The sequence below is a fragment of the Meles meles genome, chromosome 19 (genome assembly GCF_922984935.1).
Source record: "Meles meles chromosome 19, mMelMel3.1 paternal haplotype, whole genome shotgun sequence".
Taxonomy (NCBI): domain Eukaryota; kingdom Metazoa; phylum Chordata; class Mammalia; order Carnivora; family Mustelidae; genus Meles; species Meles meles.
In genome coordinates, this window is record NC_060084.1 from 34,656,497 (window position 1) to 34,674,799 (window position 18,303).

At 47.1% G+C, this 18,303-nt stretch overlaps 1 protein-coding gene across 3 annotated transcripts in view; it reads left to right on the top strand.

Annotated features, from left to right (window-relative positions):
• ABCC12 (ATP binding cassette subfamily C member 12) overlaps window positions 1-18,303 on the top strand; it is a 65,216-nt gene that overhangs the window by 34,726 nt on the left and 12,187 nt on the right. The window contains exons 14-21 of one of the 3 annotated variants that reach the window (XM_045988498.1): window positions 2,253-2,387; window positions 2,488-2,569; window positions 2,644-2,718; window positions 5,584-5,673; window positions 6,346-6,449; window positions 8,418-8,615; window positions 9,409-9,635; window positions 14,473-14,610. In XM_045988498.1, the coding sequence (XP_045844454.1) occupies window positions 2,253-2,387; window positions 2,488-2,569; window positions 2,644-2,718; window positions 5,584-5,673; window positions 6,346-6,449; window positions 8,418-8,615; window positions 9,409-9,635; window positions 14,473-14,610 (1,049 nt within the window). Of the gene's footprint in view, window positions 1-2,252; window positions 2,388-2,487; window positions 2,570-2,643; window positions 2,719-5,583; window positions 5,674-6,345; window positions 6,450-8,417; window positions 8,616-9,408; window positions 9,636-14,472; window positions 14,611-18,303 lie in introns of those variants that run through there. The other 2 variants (XM_045988497.1, XM_045988499.1) reach the window with 2 other exon arrangements.

The following is an 18,303-nucleotide window of genomic DNA, read 5'->3' on the forward strand; positions in this document are numbered from 1 at the left end:
ATCTGAATTTTGGGTTCCTATTGAGTGGGCTCCAATCACCTCCAGGAAGCATCTAGTGGTATAGACAAGTTGCTCTGCTGGTCAGGCATCAGAGTGGAGGAGAAGGTTGGATTTCCTCTGGACCCCCATGAGGTCAGTGGGAATAGGCTCTCGCCCAGCCAGAGTGCTAAGTATTGTAACCACAGCTCTGCACTGTGAGGGTCCAAGCCCTGGAGACCCCCTGCAGTGGGGAGGGCTGTCCTCCTGAGGGGTCCTGGGGATCTGGAGGGGGACTTCTGGCCCCTGACAACTGTGGGTCATAGCTATCTTTGAAGGAATCTTTACTGGGGGAAATCATCACCTCAGCCCTGTCCAGTCTTTGAACCTTGGTGACTAGCATGACCTCAGGCAAGAACTATCTTTTCCCCAGGCCTGTCTCAGGGAAGAGTCTACCTTTCACCAAGGTCATTTTCTCTCTCTCTTTTTTTTTTTTTTTTTTGAGTATTAAAAAAATGCAAGCAGCCACCAGATGGCAGTGGAATCTCAGTCCAGCTGTCCATTGTTGGGGAGGAGGGGTTCTGAGCCCCCGAACTGGAACCCCAGGACTTTTCCAGAACATTGCTCTGCTGCTTTTACTTGTGGGCTCACAGCCAATCCGGATGCTTCCCAGCGCTTTTGCTGGGCGATTGCTCTTCATTTACTTGAGGAAACCAATGAAATGAGGCCTGCAGTGGCCACTGAAAACCAACCCAGGGTCAGATTTTGTGTTTGCGAACAGAACTACTCAAATCATGCCAGATCTCACTGGCATGAACTGGGGAACTCACTAGCCAGAGGGCCTTCACCAGGAACTTCCCCACAGAGAAAGAAAAGGCTGTGAGGCTGTCACCTACCGTACTCACACTGGTGCCTCAATCTCCCTATCTCGAGAATGGGCTGAGCACAAACTGCCACTTCCTTTATTGGCTTGTGGGACACTGAGACTTAAAAGACGAACAAGATCAGGTTTTGAAAAGTTAGAATAGGCTATGTAAAGGTGAGAGGTTATTTTCCGGAAAAAGGTTCTCTCAGAAAGTATCTCAACTGGACATGAAAAGTCAGGCTGTTTCTGCTTAGCTGTCTGGGAAAGTGGACAGGAACTGAGTCATTAGTCCAAGGGAGGCGGAAAGGCTGGAGCTGCCCAAGCTGTCAGAACTGCTGTCACCTGGCCTTTTGGGCACCACCCCTATTCCCCCAACATCCTGTCAGGAGTACAGTGGCCAAATGTAGCTGCTTCTCTCAAAGTCCGAGTCAAGAGCGTCAAAAGTTAATTTGATTTTGGGTGGACCCTCAACAGAGGGGAAGACCTCTGGGCCGTTGTGCAAAGGCTTTGTTAGGCTGAGCCGTCTTAAATCTCACTGCGTTTTGCTCCTGTAGGTGGAGCTTCCTGCTCTTAGATGGGTTGATCCTATGGAGAAAAATCTATCTTGTTCCAAATGAGAGGAAACCCCCTATTAGCAGAACTCTTTGATCTCAGGAGTGATATGTAAATGAAGGGAGCTCAAATTAGAAAATCAGAAGTGCTTTGGGCAAAATGTGGGATGCCATATTAAATGAAGCTATATTTTTATCGTAGAGAGAAAGCTGGTGTAAACTCCTCAGGCCTAGTGGGGGAGGGGGTTGTGATCAAGGGAGCGGTGGGTCTGGTGGCAGGGGACTGCTCCATGTTCTGCTTCTGGGCTCCATGAGGGTGATGAGGTGGGCTTGTAATGTTCTAGCAAAGGAAGGCCATTGCTGAGGTCATATTCCCCCTCTCCACCAGATCTTGTCTTGCAGTAACTTGTCAATTTCATATTCCAAATCCCACCTGCCCCCGATCAGATTTCTTGGCCCACTTAGGGAACAGTGTTTCCCAGTGACAACCAGAGGGTCCCTTTGGACTCATGACACCAGTGGGCACTAGATCAGCGCTTCTCCACTGGGGGCCATTTTGCCCTTGAGAGGGCATTGTCAATATCTGGAGACGTTTTTGCTTATCACAGCTAGAGCAGGGGATTGTTACTGTCATCTAGTCCGTAGAGGAAGGAGGAGATTGCTAACATCCCGCAGTGCACAGGACAGCCCACTGTCCCCGCCCCAACAACAAAGAACGATCTGGCCCTCAGTGCCCACAGTGCCAAGGTTGAGAACCTCTGTACTAGAGGAGCTTGGGGTGCCACTGGATGGGAGTGTGGCATGGCTCTCTTCTCTTACCAGGCAGAAATTCTCTGTAGACCGTTTCTGTATCTTTGCAGTTCTTGGAGTCTTGTGATGAAGTCATTTTGTTAGAAGACGGAGAGATTTGTGAAAAGGGAACCCACAAGGAGTTAATGGAGGAGAGAGGGTGCTATGCAAAACTGATTCACAATCTCCGAGGGTTGCAATTCAAGGTAACTCTGGGTGCAAAAGGTGCGGTCCTTCCCTCTGGGTCTCTAGCCTGGGAGCAGGCCTGTCCTGTAGCTTTCAGAAGGACTGTCATTTTGTCTCCAGGATCCTGAGCACATCTACAATACAGCAATGGTGGAAGGCCTGAAGGAGAGCCCCGCTGAGAGAGATGAAGATGCTGGTACAGTCCGAGTTCAGACCACTCCTCCCTTATAGCCCATGGCTCATGAGCAGACACAGATCTCTCTTTATTTCTCACCCTAGTTTTGGCTCCAAGAGATGGGAAAGAGGAAGGAAAAGAACCTGAAACAGACTCAGAATTTTTAGACATAACAGGTATTTGCTATTCGTTCCCCCAGTTACAATAGTCTTAAATATTTATGGAGCATTCTGGATAGAGGGAATGTAGGCCCATTTTAAGTCCTTTGGGGGCAACTAGAATTAATACAACTTACTGTCATGTGAGCCTTGGGGTTCAACTGCTTGAGTCCAAGCTCTGGCTCAGCCACTTTCTAGTTATATGAGTTGGCACAAGATACTAGGCTACTCTGAACCTTAGTTTCTTAATCCATAAAATGGGGAAATAATAACCGACCTTATAGGTTCCCACAAGGATTACATGAGAAACTGCACATAAAGTGATTAGCCCAGTGTCTCACACAGAGTAACTCTCAACAGTAGCTATTATTGTTATTAGGTCAAAGCAGTGCACAGAGACTGGTTAGAGGCAAAGGCACACACAAGAGAGATGTATCACACTCTTTATGGGGAGCGTTGAGAAAGGATTGTGCAGCACTAAAGAGGCTGGGTGGGAGGACTAAGCATTCTGCCATGTGCTGGTCCCCACAATCATCTGCATAGACAAAAATATGAGATCTCAGGAGCTCATGGTCTGGTGGGCGACACAGGCAAGGCGGTAATCATGGGAAACTGGGATAAAGATAATGGGCGTTGGAGTGGGCATAGCAAGTCAGGGAGGTCCTCACCGAGCTGGCAACCTTGGGACTGGTCCTTCAAGGATATGTAGGAGTTTTCTGGCGGGCACTGTGGTAAGAAGGTGGGGAAGGGGGAGGATTTTGAGCTTGAGGGCAGGTTGGAATTCCAGGAAGGCAGAGAGAAGAGATAAGTCTGGTGAGTGCCAGCCTTGTCAAGTTCCCTCTTCTCCTCCCCCACACAGTGTTCCCTTCCACCCCTGTATACATTCAACGTTTGTTGAGCACCTACTCTATGCCCTTCTCTGGGGCGGGGCACCAAGAGGCCAGGGATCCAGATCCACGGTCTCTTTCCTCAAAGTGCCCTTGGAGACTTTCCAAGGTAGAGCTCTGTTCCTCAATAACGTGTAGCTGGAAAAAAAAACAAAAAACAAAAAAACAAAAAAAAAACCACACCTCCGTGTATTTTGTCAAATTTAAGATATCATCCATTTTAAGATCACCATCGTTTTATGTACCACTTAGAAAGAAAAATCTCTGCCAATTAGATGATATGGCATACTACCGAATGGAAGGCACGTCATGATTTCAGAGATGTTAAAATGTGAAAAAAAAAATGTGAGTGTTTGAATCGATGAAATTTGGCACCAATAATGGTGCTTCTGACAGATGCATGCACGTTTGGAAAGACGACATATTTTTATCGCTCTGGAGGCGGCCAAGGCTGAAGTGAGGTGCCCACCATCTCTTCCATGCCTTCCCAGGAAAGCTCCAGGCTGCCTAAGATGTGAGGTCCTGTGGAGAAAGTAAACCCTGCTCCTCTTTTTCTCCTCACACCCTCTACTCTGGAGGGGAAACTGAGCGTGTGAAATCACCTGCTCTCAAAGCTATAGGAAGGGATCCAGTTAAAGGAGGCGGTGCCCACCACGCCTGGCATCAGGGCATTTTCTAAAGCACAGCAAGGTGAAGAGCGTCGTCAGCATTCCTGGCTGGGCTGGTGGGCTACCGTGGGATTTGACTAGTTCCCTTTGTGCTCCAGGATGTCTTTCAGTAGGCTCCGCCAACCCACTGGGCATCTCCCTCATTTTGCAGGCCCGGAGAGAGACACAATGAGAGAAAGTCAGGCTGAACACTTTCAAAGAAGCATGAAGCTTCCCAGGCAGAGGGTATAATAGTAGCTCTATTCATGGCGCCTTTGAGGTGTGACAGCTATCCGCCTTGGAGCAAGGTGCAGAGAGCCCGTGTGCAGGGGCACCCCTGTGTCTCGCTCTATTTATTATCTCTGTTTATAAAAGCCATGTTTGATTTAGGATTCTGCTTTGGAGCTGGCATTTTCATGCTTCTCTGTGAGGGAGAGGAAGGGGATGAGTACTCAGTTCTGACTGTTGTGAGATGCTTTAGCCAGCATCCCCGTACCTCTGGATGTGCTTTCCTGGAGAATTTAACAGTCATTTTCCTCTCCCTTTGGAAAGCAGAGAGGATTGGAACATCCCCGTGGAGGAATTGGGAGTCCAGGCAGTGGCTGACTGAGGAGGAGGTCCCGGGTTTAATGTGCGAGGCAGGAGCTCTGAGAAGACAGGAGCTCCTGCCTCCTTCCGGTTGACCCTGCGGTATTTGCTGTGCGTGCTTTTAGCACTTCAGTGCATGCAGCCGGACTCCCAGCTGCATTCTTTTGCCTGGGGGCCCTCTCTGCAGGTTGCCAGCCTTAGGTCAAGCCAGAAGAGCTGGGGAACTAACCCTCACAGGGAGGAGCCCTCACCCAGGGGACAATGGGATTTGTAGAAACATCCTCTACCCTCGGGTCAGGGGAACACTGGTGGGTGTGTGTTCCACACTGGCTCGACTCTTCTCCTCATTAAGCTCCAGATGCCTACAGAGGTCGCTGGCTTGATGAGATGCCTTCCATTGTTCCCTTTCCTATGCCCTACAGCTCCTGAATAAGCTCCATGCATTCATAACCCCTTCTCAGGAGCTACTTCTAGAGAACTAGACCCAATCAACCCCTTGATCTCAGGGCTGAGCACATAGTAGTTGCTTCATAAATATTTCTCCCAAGACTGAAAGCCACCTGCTGTATGGGGCTGTGATGAGGATCAAATCAAATAACATGAGCAAAGGTGTGCTGCGAATTTCAAAGTGTAAGACAATGGAAGGAAGGGTGGAAAACTGCCCCCATTGCGGGAATGGGTATGTAGGAGGGGTGTGCCCAACCCACTGGGCTCCCCTCCGCTACCAGCAGGCACCCCAGGACTTGTGTCTGTCTCCCTAGTTCCTCTGCACCAGCTCGTCCAGACTGAATCCCCCCAGGAAGGAACCGTGACCTGGAAAACGTATCACACGTACATTAAGGCTTCTGGAGGTTCGATATAAAACAACGGGTTTCTTGATTTAATTTGCATTAAAAAAATCCTTTCTCAAACTGTTGGGTTCACATTTTATGATTTCCTTAACAATTTCTCCTTTTATGCTAGAGCCATTTATCAATGCTTTTATTTTTTTTTTCATCCGAAGTGTGATAATACAGCCTTTTAAATGGAATCACCCTTTATCTCCATTAAAGCTGCCAGACTCTATTTATTGAAACTGAGTGAGCAGCAGCAGGAACCAGCCGCGGTTCTTCCGCACCTCGCTGCCTCTTCACTGAGCACAACAGCGATGCACTGATGGCTTGCCTTCAGTGCAAGGTTCCCATCTCGGTGTGCAGAAATACCTTGCAGTTTTATTCCCTGTCTCTGCCCAGCAAGACTGGGTTTTTGTTTGTTTTTTGAGGAATACTGAGTTCCTTCTATTAAGGTGCATATTGGTGGTTTTTTCTCCCAATATATTGGCAATTTGGACCCATTTTCCAACCAGGTGGAACACGTCCCCATTGGGGTTCAGGGTCCCAACACCCAGATTTGTGACAGCAGCCTGGAAGGCGGTTCCCAGGGGTGGGGGCACTCTTTCTGCAGGCTTTGAATTTTTTATGGGGGTTGTATCCACCGTGGCCCCCTCCTCTGTAACCTCCTGAACATCTCCCCTCCTCTTGTAGGGTACCTCCTCTCTCTGTTCGCGGTGTCCCTCTTCCTCCTGATGATCGGCAGCTCTGCCTTCAGCAATTGGTGGCTGGGTCTCTGGCTAGACAAGGGCTCCCAGGTGAGTTTCCCTTTGGCATTGGAAAATGTTGAGTCAGTTGCTGACAGAGAGCATGAATGCCCCCAACACCGCCCAAGGAACCTCCCACTGCCCCTTTCCATGGAGTTGAGATGAGTTGCCTGCACAGCTCAATTCCTGAAATTTCCTTTGATTTTGCAAGACAAGCAGGACATCTGGATTTTTATATGCCACCTTCAGGTTTTAAAGGATTGACTAAAAGATTGTGATCGTGCCAGGCAAATGCAGCACGTCCGTGGAATCAAGCCTGTGTAGAATAGAGTCGGTCTTGCAGCCTCCATTGTCAGGCACCTTGAAGATAGCCCTGAGGGGCCGGGGGAACCTAGCGTGGTTGTTAATTTTCCTGACTCTGAACAGAAACCAACTTCTTCTTGTTGACACTGTCAGGTGTCAGAGGGTTTCACCTCTCTCTGCCCTCCAAAGTCCCTCTGCAGGAACCAGACATGCAAAAGCCAGACTCAGTTCCTGGTTGTGCTGCAGAGTTACCATATATCTTTCTCAACACAGGGTGTCTGCCACCCAAAGGTCTCCTCTAGACCAGGGTCCCTCCTGGGAAGGATCAAAAATTCTGCTCTTGCTGGAGCTTGCTAAAAACTTTCCCAGCTTTTGGCCCGTGTTTTCTAAGCTTTCCTGGAGCCCCGGGGAATGCTGTGGGCCCATCCTGCAAGATAACATTTTGGTATAGTTCTGTTGCTATGACAACTGAGGGGGGAAGGCACTGGGGAGCTGTGGGCAGGGGAGAGGTCACTCTAACTCTCCTGGAGGTTGGCGCAGCGTCCTGAGGGCTTTCCCAAGGGGAGAAGCCAGTGGGAGCTCTGCACTGTGCAGAAGAGCACCATCTCTAGAATATTCCCAGATCCTTCCTGGCTCATTAAGAGCTCTCTTCTTAAAAAACAAACAAACAAAAAAAAAAAAAACCACAAAAAAACAACAACAAAAAACAACTCTCTTCTTGGAGAGCCCAAGGTTTCTGGTCAGAATGGAACCTCGTCCTAGGTGTGGTGCTTCCTCAGTGGGCCAGTACCACTGGCTAATAGCATGGAGCAGGAATGGCAGACCCGGGTGTCTGCCCTGCCCCCAGGCACTGTGGACGCAACTTGACGCACGGTGAAGCCTCCTGTTCAAGCTAGGCCTCTCATCAATTAGCTCCCCAGGGATGCTTTTGCTTTTATGGATGTTCATCCATCAGCCGTCACCTCTGGTTTACATTTCCTCTATTGCTGTAATCAGCAAAATGACATTTAAAAGAAAGATGCTTGTTTGCTCCCCAAAGGCAGTTTTGACTTTCAGCACATGGCTCAGAGAAAAATGAAGCTGCCAATTTCTCAGGAGGAAGAGATGGCCTCTCCCCAGAAATGCTGGCAGAAATGTGTGTTCTCCCCCCAGCAGGATGGAGCTGCGTGTGGTCTTGACTCTTCCCAGAACTCTGTGGTTCACCAGACTCCCTCCTCCCTACCAGGGACTTCAGGACAGTGGACCAGTATCCCCCAAGATTCTCCTTGAGAAAAGGAAAGGGAGGGGGCTGCAGGGCTGGCCTGATCCTGTGTCCTGTATGGGCTGCCTGAGGGCTCTTCTGCCAACTTCGTGGAATCCAGATTTCCTGTGCTTCTGTGATTTTTCTGGCCCGACATCACGTCTTGTCTCCTGAGGCATAGTTGCTTCTGGGACAGAAGCTATCTGGTCACCCTGTGCCCGCCTGCTTTGTCTGCCCACTGACTGTGCTAAGGCTCGAGCCTCGAGACTCATAAGTCAGGTGCCTTGGGGGCAGGTAGCCCAGCAGGAGGACCCATGCAAAGCTCAAAGGGAAATGACCTGATTTTTACCACTTGGTTCATTCTTCACAGTTATGCACCTGCTTTTAGTTTCTTCTCTCTGGAAAGATTCTCTGGCCAATTCCTATTTTCCTGACAATTTACCAATTCTTGGTGCTTCTCTCGTTTTTCTCCAAAGATGACCTGTGGGCCCCAGGGCAACAAGAGTGCATGTGAGATTGGTGTAGTGCTGGCAGACACGGGGCAGCGTGTGTACCAGTGGGTGTACACGGGGAGCATGGTGTCTGTGCTGGCGTTTAGTGTCATCAAAGGTTTCACCTTCACCAAGACCACACTGAAGGCGTCCTCCTCATTACACGACCTCGTGTTTGACAAGGTACTGCTCCCGGGGGCTGCACGCGATTCCAGCCATTCAGCCAATGGCATTTACTGAGCTGCTACAACAGATCAGGCACTGTGCTGGGCTCTGGGCACAGACACAATGCTCAAGGAGCTTACGGTCGAGTGAGCTATCGAGATACTTACTGTCAACTGTGAAGGCAAACCCCAGGGACTGTGGGAATGTGCCATGGACCCTCAGGCCAGCCTACGGGTGGAGATGAAGGTGGTCAGGATGGTTTCCCTGAGGACACCGCACTTCCCTGGGGCAGACATGTACTGGCCAGCAGGCCTTCTCTAGCTCCTAAGAGCCCTGAGTCCACAGAGGGCCTCAAGAAGTGCTTCTGACCACCTCCTCATTCCACTGCTGCAGTATGCAGAATTGATTAATTTTATTGATTAATTTTATTGTCAGGGCCCTGGCCAGAGCCCACAGGTGTGGCTCACACTAGGCAGATAGACACAGGGGAACTTAGATTTTTATTGCCCCTGGAACGCAAAATCTCCTCCTCCTCCTCGGCCCCCCAGGCTGCATCCCAGGTTTGGAGGGAGGTCTGACCTGCAGGGGCTCTCCTGGGCCTCCACACAAAGGCTGAATCTCCCCCACACTCTCATTCGGGGGGGAGGCATAAGAATGGGGGACATCCTCACTTTCCCATGATGGCTGGCCTGGGACACTGTGTTGGGCCCCGGAAAAATGCTCATCCTGCTCAAAGTATTCCAGCCCCAGCAGAGGGGTCGGCGTTCCCTAAACACACACCTCATCGTGGACTCTCTGATTTTATCCACAGATCCTAAAGAGCCCAATGAGCTTCTTTGACACGACTCCCACTGGCAGGCTAATGAACCGTTTTTCCAAGGACATGGACGAGCTGGATGTGCGGCTGCCATTTCACGCGGAGAATTTTCTGCAGCAGTTTTTTATGGTGCTGTTTATTCTTGTGATATTGGCTGCTGTGTTTCCTGCTGTCCTTTTAGTCCTGGCTGGCCTTGCTGTTAGCTTCTTCATTCTTTTACGGTAGGTCGATACGCTGTTTAAAAAGGAGCCCATGAAACCTTTGTGTATTTGGTTAGCTCTGCACAATGATGGGGGTATCAGGTGATGCCGAATCCTGGCTGTCTTCTCCGAATGTGGGAGCATACTGATTTTTTAGTCCTGATGAAATGCCAGGTGCTACGCTCAGTGCTTTGCATACATCTGGCATTTTAGCCTCAGGGTAACCTGAGAGGTAGGCATGACTGGGAGTTCAAGTCGGGGGTCCTAGGCCAGGAAACTAGTAACCAAGGTTGCTATCTGTCTGCTACTGTGTTCTCAACCATGGAGCTGAGCTCTCTGCCATCCTGCTGCTGGAGAAGAGAAGACAGTCCTTAGTTACTCTGAGCTTTGGGAACTAACCCCCCTCCGCCACCCACAAACCACTGATATGGTTAGAGGAAAGCCTCAGGCAGCTAGGCACTGGGGAGTCCTGCTGCGGCTGTGCCCCACTGCACATCCTCACCCACCTTGGAGGGAAACAGGAGGGTGGATTGACCCTAGCCCTTGAAAAACCCAGTTCTACCCTGTTGCTGGGCTAAGCTGGAGTTCTCAGCAGGCAGCATGGTGCATATTATGTAAGGCCAAATAGTTGGAAATCAGAGAAATTTCCACCAGAGCCCCAGCCCTACTGCAAAACTAGCCGGAAAACATTGGGACAAGCCTGTTTCCTCATCCCTAAAGGTAATCGCTAAAACATACACCTGGCAAATGAACCAGGAGGCTATTAAGAGTATCAAATGAAACTGTAGGGCTCTGAGTGACTTATAAATTAGAACTGGAATACAGCCGACCTTGAACAACATGGGTTTGAACTGCACAGGTCCACTTATATGTGGGTTCTTTTTTTTTTTTTTTTTTTGATAAATACTGCATCATACTGTAAATGGGTTTTCTCTTCACTTTGATTTTTTAATGACTTTTTTTTCTCTAGCTTACTTTATTATAGGAATATAGTATATAATACATATAACATAAAATATGTGTGAGTCAACAGTTTATGTTATTGGTAAGGCTTCCTGTCAACAGTAGGCCATTAGTAAAGTTTTTGAGGAGTCAAGAGTTATATGCAGATTTCTACCTGCATGGGAGGCTGGTCCCCTACCCTTGCACTGTACAAGGATCAGCTGTACAATGTTATAGGAACTTGAGTTTTCATCAAACTCAACAATATGTTCATTATCCTCCTAGATGTGCCAAATTTGGGGCAGGACACTAAGGATCTCAAAGAGGGCCCCCCAAATTGTAAAGATTCAGCCCCCAAATCCTGGACCTGCCTCCACCTGTAAACAAGTTCATTTGTTTTCATCCAGGGACACTGCACTCAAAGCTGAGTTTTTGAAATAGCACTTTGGCTACAGTGTAGAGGATGGATGGAGCTACGGAAAGACCAGTATCAGGGCTATGGGATGAGAGATTCTTGAAATGCAGAATCTGAATGAGAGTTGAGACAGGTGGCCGCAGTAGGGGGCAGAAAAGGGTGGATTTGGGAGCCATTTCTGAGATGGTCTTTGGAGTTAGGGGATGGGAGAAGCCAAGGAGGGTCTAAGATGGGGAGGGACATGAAGAGAGATACGGGTGATATGGAAAGAGAAGCAATTTGGGTAATCATGTCTGTGGGCTTACATTTGGATGTTTCTAGTTTGTGGGTCAAGTCTGCAGATGATGCCAGTAGGCAGTGGGAAAGGAGGACATAGGACTCCATTGGGGCTGGAAAGGTGGACTCTGTATCCTTGGCTTCTGTGCAGGAGCTGGTGTGACCGTGGGAATGAGCACCAGTGCCCTGGGCTCTCTCTTTGGTTTCCCATGGTCCCCCTGGTGACTCCAAGAAAGGTCACATGGCCTCACTGTCCAGCCTTAAGGGTTTATTGTGATGACCCAATAAAATGCTTTCTGCACGTAATTTGCAAAGATAAAGATGTCTTGGATACCACTTCTTAAAATGGACTCCTTGGCCTGATGCTTGTTTTTGTAATTCCTGTGTTTGACTGACCATCGTTTCTGCCCATTCTCCAGTTGATACTGTTGACTTACTTAGCAAATGGCTTTTCTCTGCTCTGCACCCCTACTTCTTGCTACAAAGACAGGCCAGACCATGGCTGGCTATGACTGAATCACCTAAATATTTCCAGCTAACTCGCTCGAGCTCTGAGCTCCGAGCTAATGAGGTCTTCCTTCCTCTCCCAGGAGTGAGTTTTAGCTGAGAATCTGGAGGGCAGATTAGATTCCCTGTCGTGGGCCAGCCTGCCAATGTGCCTGCCTGAGGGCAGTAGTCTGGTGCTCAGCAGGGTCCTGGAACTTCAACACCCAGGGGAGTTGCATCCCGTGGAGGGGTTTTGTTCTAAAGTCAGCTCCTGAGGCTATGATTCAAATTACCTTTGAAAAATGCCTTTAGAAGACCATGCATTGGCAGTTGACAGACCAGTTTTTCTTCCAGAATTGGAACAGATCACTTTTTCTTTGGTTGGGTCCCAAAAAGTGGTTGGCTTATATTAGGAGCTGCATTGTATAAAAATTTCTGGTCTTCAAAGACTGGAATCCCATCTCCTGCAGCGAGACATTCATGCTACAAGAAGCACTCAAAACAGACCACAGCAAGGAATAGCTCACATTTCTGAGATCCTTTTTTCCTTCCTTCCTTCCATTCTTCCTTCCTTCTTTCTTTCCTTAGTTTCAGATTTGTATTTAAATTCCAGTTAGTTAACATATAGTGTAATATTAGCTTCAGAAGCAGAATTTAGTGATTCATCACTTCCACACAACATCCAGTGCTCATCACAACAGTACCCTCCTTAATGCCCATCACCCATTCAACCCATCCCCCTCCCATCTCCCTCCATCAACAGTTTGTTTTCCATAGTTAAGTCTATTTTATGGTTTGCCTTTCTCTCTTTTATTTCTCCCCATGTTCATCTGTTTGTTTTTTTTTTTCATTAAATTCCACATATAAGTGGGGTCATATGGTATTTGTATGTTTCTGGTAGACTTCATTTAGCGTAATAAAATCTAGCTCCATCCATGTCATTGCAAATGTCAAGATTTCATTCTTTTTGGCTAAAATTAACAAGTCAGGAAATGACAGATGCTGGAGAGGATGTGGAGAAAGGGGAACCCTCCTCCACTGTTGGTGGGAATGCAAGCTGGTCCAACCACTCTGGAAAACAGCATGGAGGTTCCTCAAAATGTTGAAAATAGAACTACCCTATGACCCAGCAATTGCACTACTGGGTATTTACCCTAAAGATACAAACATAGTGATCCGAAGGGGCACGTGTACCCGAATGTTTATAGCAGCAATGTCTACAATAGCCAGACTATGGAAAGAACCTAGATGTCCATCAACAGATGAATGGATCAAGAAGATGTGGTATATATACACAATGGAATACTATGCAGCCATCAAACGAAATGAAATCTTGCCATTTGCGACGACGTGGATGGAACTAGAGCGTATCATGCTTAGTGAAATAAGTCAATCGGAGAAAGACAACTATCATGATCTCCCTGATATGAGGACATGGAGAAGCAACATGGGGGGTTAGGGGGATAGGAGAAGAATAAATGAAACAAGATGGGATTGGGAGGGAGACAAACCATAAATGACTCTTAATCTCACAAAACAAACTGGGGGTTGCTGGGGGGAGGTGGGATTGGGAGAGGGGGAGCGGGCTATGGACATTGGGGAGGGGAGGCGAACCATAAGAGACTATGGACTCTGAAAAACAACCTGAGGGTTTTGAAGGGTCAGGGGTGGGAGGTTGGGGGAACAGGTGGTGGGTGATGGGGAGGGCACGTTTTGCATGGAGCACTGGGTGTTGTGCAAAAAGAATGAATACTGTTACGCTGAAAAAAAAAAATAAATAAAGGCTGGGTGGTGAATGGGCAGGAGGCCATCCTCAGAGCTTAAATGTAATCTAGGTGGAGAGACAAAGAGACTATTAGGGTAGGTACCAACGAGCTAAGGGAAAGTACCTGGGTGCACAGATATTACTGTCCTTGAGCAATCATCAGATTGGAGTGACTTATCAAAAGTAGAAAAGAGTTCAAGGAATATTTTACTCTTAAACTTCAACTAATAAAATGTATGATTGTGAAAAAAAAAAAAAGATTTCATTCTTTTGATGGCTGAGTAACATTCCATTATATGTACACACACACACACACACACACACACACACACACACAACACATCTTCTTTATCCATTCATCAGTCAACGGACATTTGGGTTCTTTCCATAATTCATCTATTGTTGATAATGTTGCTATAAACATCACATATATCCCTTCAAATCAGTATTTGTGTATCCTTTGGGTAAATACCTAGTAGTGCAATTGCTGGGTAGTTCTATTTGAAACTTCTTGAGGAAGCTCCACACTGTTCTCCAGAATGGCTGCATCAGTTTGCACTTCCACCAACAGTATAAGAGAGTTCCCCTTTCTCTGCACCCTTGTCAACATCTGTTGTTTCCTGTGTTGTTAATTTTACCATTCTGACAGGTGTGAGGTGATATCTCATTGTAGTTTTGATCTGTATTTCCCTGATGATGAGTGATATTGAACATCTTTTCATGTGTCTGTTAGCCATCTGCATGTCTTCTTTGGAAAAATGTCTATTCATGTTGGACACACATTTCTGAGACCCCATCTGTCCCACAACTGGGATGGCCTGTCCTAGAGGAGAGTGGTGGATGGACCAACACCTCTCCCTAGTTATATGGCACCCATCTGACTTAAACTTTGTCTTGAGTGCATAGTCAGACCTGTGTGTGCTAAGAGAGAGCCTCAGAGACCCTACTTTGTGGCCCTCTTGATCTCCCTACAGCATTTTCCATAGAGGAGTCCAGGAGCTCAAGAAGGTGGAGAACATCAGCCGGTCTCCCTGGTTCTCCCACATCACTTCATCTGTGCAGGGCCTGGGCATCATCCACGCCTATGACAAGAAGGAGGACTGCATTAGCAAGTGAGTCCGGTGCTGGGACCCTGCTCCAGGGCTCCCCATTTCACACCTGACCCTGAATGGGAGGTCATAAGAATAAAAGGGAAGTCTGGGATGGTGGGGACTCACTGTAGGTGAATTGCTGGCAGAATCAAGAAGGAGCAGTCTAAGGCACTAGGCCTTACTCCCTAGCATCTGGGGCCCAAAAATTGTGAGCTCATTCAATGACAACTTTGGTATGTGAATTTACATGATTTATTTTTTGCACTAGAAGCAAAATGCATCCAATTCAGGAAAGTAGGAGAAAGCAGGAAAAAGAAGGAAAAAAATCACCCATAAGTCCCCAACCCAAATCCCATTAGTGTGTTCATATATTTCCTTCAATTTTCATTTTTTCTATTTCTTTAAGTACTCATAATCATTTTGATTTGTCATTTGTTTGTCTCATTTCATTTTTAAATGGCATTTTAAAAATGTTACAACATATTTCTCATAAAAAATAAATTTTAAAGGCCATATTATATTTTACTTGATGGATACAGCACTTTCCTTCTTTTTAAAATGTGGGGAGTGGATGAGTAGATTTCTCTGGAGTCTTCCAGCTCCAAACTTCTAAAATACAGTATAAATTGTATCAACCATGTAGGCTCACCATGGTAGCAAAGACTTCCAAATTTTAACGACTTAACATAGTATGTGTTTATTTTTCCTCAAGTCACATTTTAATGAGAGTCTGTAGTGCAGGGGACAGTGGTACTGTTTCACTGGGATTTTTCCATCCTGAGGGCCTTGGGGTTCTACTCCAGGATCCTCTGTGTCTAACTGGAAGATAAGGTGAGTGCAGGACCTCATGGGAAATTTTTATGGGTTAACTCCAATGAAGATACTCATTGTTTCTGCACACTCATTGACCAGTCTTCATTCATGTGGGCTCACCAAACTGCAAGGGAAGCTGGGAAATGGAGTCCAGCTGTGCCCATAGGAGGAAAAGAAAACGGGGTTTGCTGAATCTATAGCAGTATCAACCACATTGGGTGTTCTATTTTGTTTTGTTGCTGTTGTTGTTTGTTTTGTTTCCCCCTATATTTTCCTGCCTTAAAAACCTAACACACCAGGGGCGCCTGGGTGGCTCAGTGGGTTCAAGCCTCTACCTTCCGCTCAGGTCATGATCCCAGGGTCCTGGGATCGAGCCCCACGTCAGGGTTTCTAATTAGTGGGGAGCCTGCTTCTCCCTCTCCCACTCTCTGTGCTTGTGTTCCCTCTGTCGCTGTCTTTCTCTGTCTGTCAAATAAATAAATAAATCTTAAAAAACAAACAAAGAAACCCAACACACAATTCAAGTTTGGGTATAATTCTCTCCCTCTCTCTCTTCCCATGCTTTGCCACCTAGGATTTCAGTGTAGACTTGGCATGCCAGCTTGCCTTTAAGTTCAGTTGGTGGCTGTGCTATTCCTAGTTTAATCTGAATGTCATCTGTCAAGAGTCCTGCCGTCACACATGGACCCTTCCCATGTTCTGGTCATGAGGAAAGTCTCCTGTCCATGGAGTCATTCATTGACTTACTCATGACAAACAAAACAGATACAAGCTCTGTCTTCCTGCTGATTCTCTACCAAGGTTTCCAAGGAAATCCTATGGGACAGTTGAGTCCTACATGATTGATGGGGTCCCCTTCTTTTTATACTTTTTTTCCTGTTGTGGACTTTACAGAGGACTTGGGCTTCTGACATGTATTGCTCTTGTCACCAGACAAAAATGTCACGGGACTGAACAGAGCCTTGAGGTCGAATTCCAATCTGTTTCTTTTGTTCCTGTGCAGTCTAACCAACCACACAGATAAGACCACATGTGACTTCTAAGTCACTTAAACCGTCAGCTGAATTTGTAGGCTTTATAGCTGTAGGATAGAAACACCATGCTGTTTGGAAGAATATTTTAACTAAGCTCTGGGGAAAATAAGTTAGGGTGGAAACAAGACAGAGGGTGCTACAGGACCCAGCATAGCTGGTCAGGGGTGCTTCCAGAGTCTTTTGAGGAGTTTTGGAACAGGATGGAGTAGCAATGCCTGAGGATGTTTGTGACTGTACCAGTGGAGGAATCTTAACTCTTTTTTTTTTCTTTCTTTTTTTTTTTTTTTAGGAATCTTAACTCTTTAGAGGTTTAAACATTGAAAGTTTTTTGTTTTTTCTTCCCAATAATTTCTAACAGTTGTTCTGATGAAGCCTCTTTCCCAATAGATGAGGGGAACCTCCGGTGGCAGTAGAACCTAATGTCTCTTGTGGTTAATTGTTCAGCTCAGTTAAAATTTCAATCTTGAATGTATAGTTGACCCTTGAGACATGCGGGTTTGGGAGCATCAATACCCCACACAGTTGAAAATTTGCATATAACTTTGGACTCTCCCCAAAGTTAACGACTAGTAACCTACGATTGACTGGAAGCCTTACTGATGACAGAAACGGTGAATTAACACATATTTCATATGTTGTATGTATTATAAGATGATAAGAAAATCATAAGGGAGAGAAAGTACATTTATAATACCACATTGTATTTATTGGGGAAAAAACCATATATAGGTAGACTCATGCAGTTCAAACCTATGTTGTTCAAGGGTTCACTGTATTCCCTCCCTAACACACCCAGAGGCTTGGAGTAGTAACACTGTTGCTATGTGTATGTCCTGTGCAGGATGGGGGCCAGGTGTGCTGCTGGAAAGCCCCTGGTCTCGTCTTTCAAAAATCCTCTCCCTTGGGGCGCCTGGGTGGCTCAGTGGATTAAGCCGCTGCCTTCGGCTCAGGTCATGATCTCAGGGTCCTAGGATCGAGCCCTGCATCAGTCTCTCTGCTCCGCGGGGACCCTGCTTCCTCCTCTCTCTCTTTGCCTGCCTCTCTGCCTACTTGTGATCTCTCTGTGTCAAATAAATAAATAAAATCTTTAAAAAAAAAAAAATCCTCTCCCTTTTCTCTGAGACTGGTTTCCCCAGGTTGGTGCAAGGGAATGGAGTTGGGAGGATGCATCCTTGGGCCATTCTCTCCTTCCTGCTGCTTATTTCTGCTAATCAGGCAAAATGTGCCAATGTGCTGTGGCAAGGTAGAAGCTCCAACAGGACCAAATCCCTAGCAGCTCTGCTGGGCATTGTTGATGATCAAGACCTGCCGGGGTCTCCCAGAGAGCTCTTCCAGGGCAGCCTCACACTGCATTCCATTGATGCGGGGCCACTTTGCCTCACGCTAAGGAACACTGCATTAAGACTGCAGCACCAAATGTCACCTCTCTGCACCTCCAACTGTAGCAATAGCAGGAATGGGCAGGATCTGCCTTCCACACATCTGGGGAATGAGCAACTCCAGGGGCGGGTCTTGTCCTCATCCTTGGTGGTATCATTGTTCTGTCCCTCTACTCTGTGCCCTTGTCTTTTGCTCAGTGAATACACATGGGGGTACAAGATATCACCTTTCTTTTCTGGAGGAGACCCTCAGCTTTATAAGCAATTGCCTTGACTCCTCTTTCTCTGATTTGAGGAGGGAACCAAACATAGTCCTTTCCCTTCTCTTTCCATCATAAACATTGATTCTCCCTGAAGGCAACCTCCTCCACAATTAGCCCTCACCCCTCTTATGAATCAAGGGGGCCAACTATCAATTCCACCAGTCCTTTGTGGGGAGTGGCTGACTCCAAAATAGGGATCTTTTGATGGAAGAGCATGAGACACTG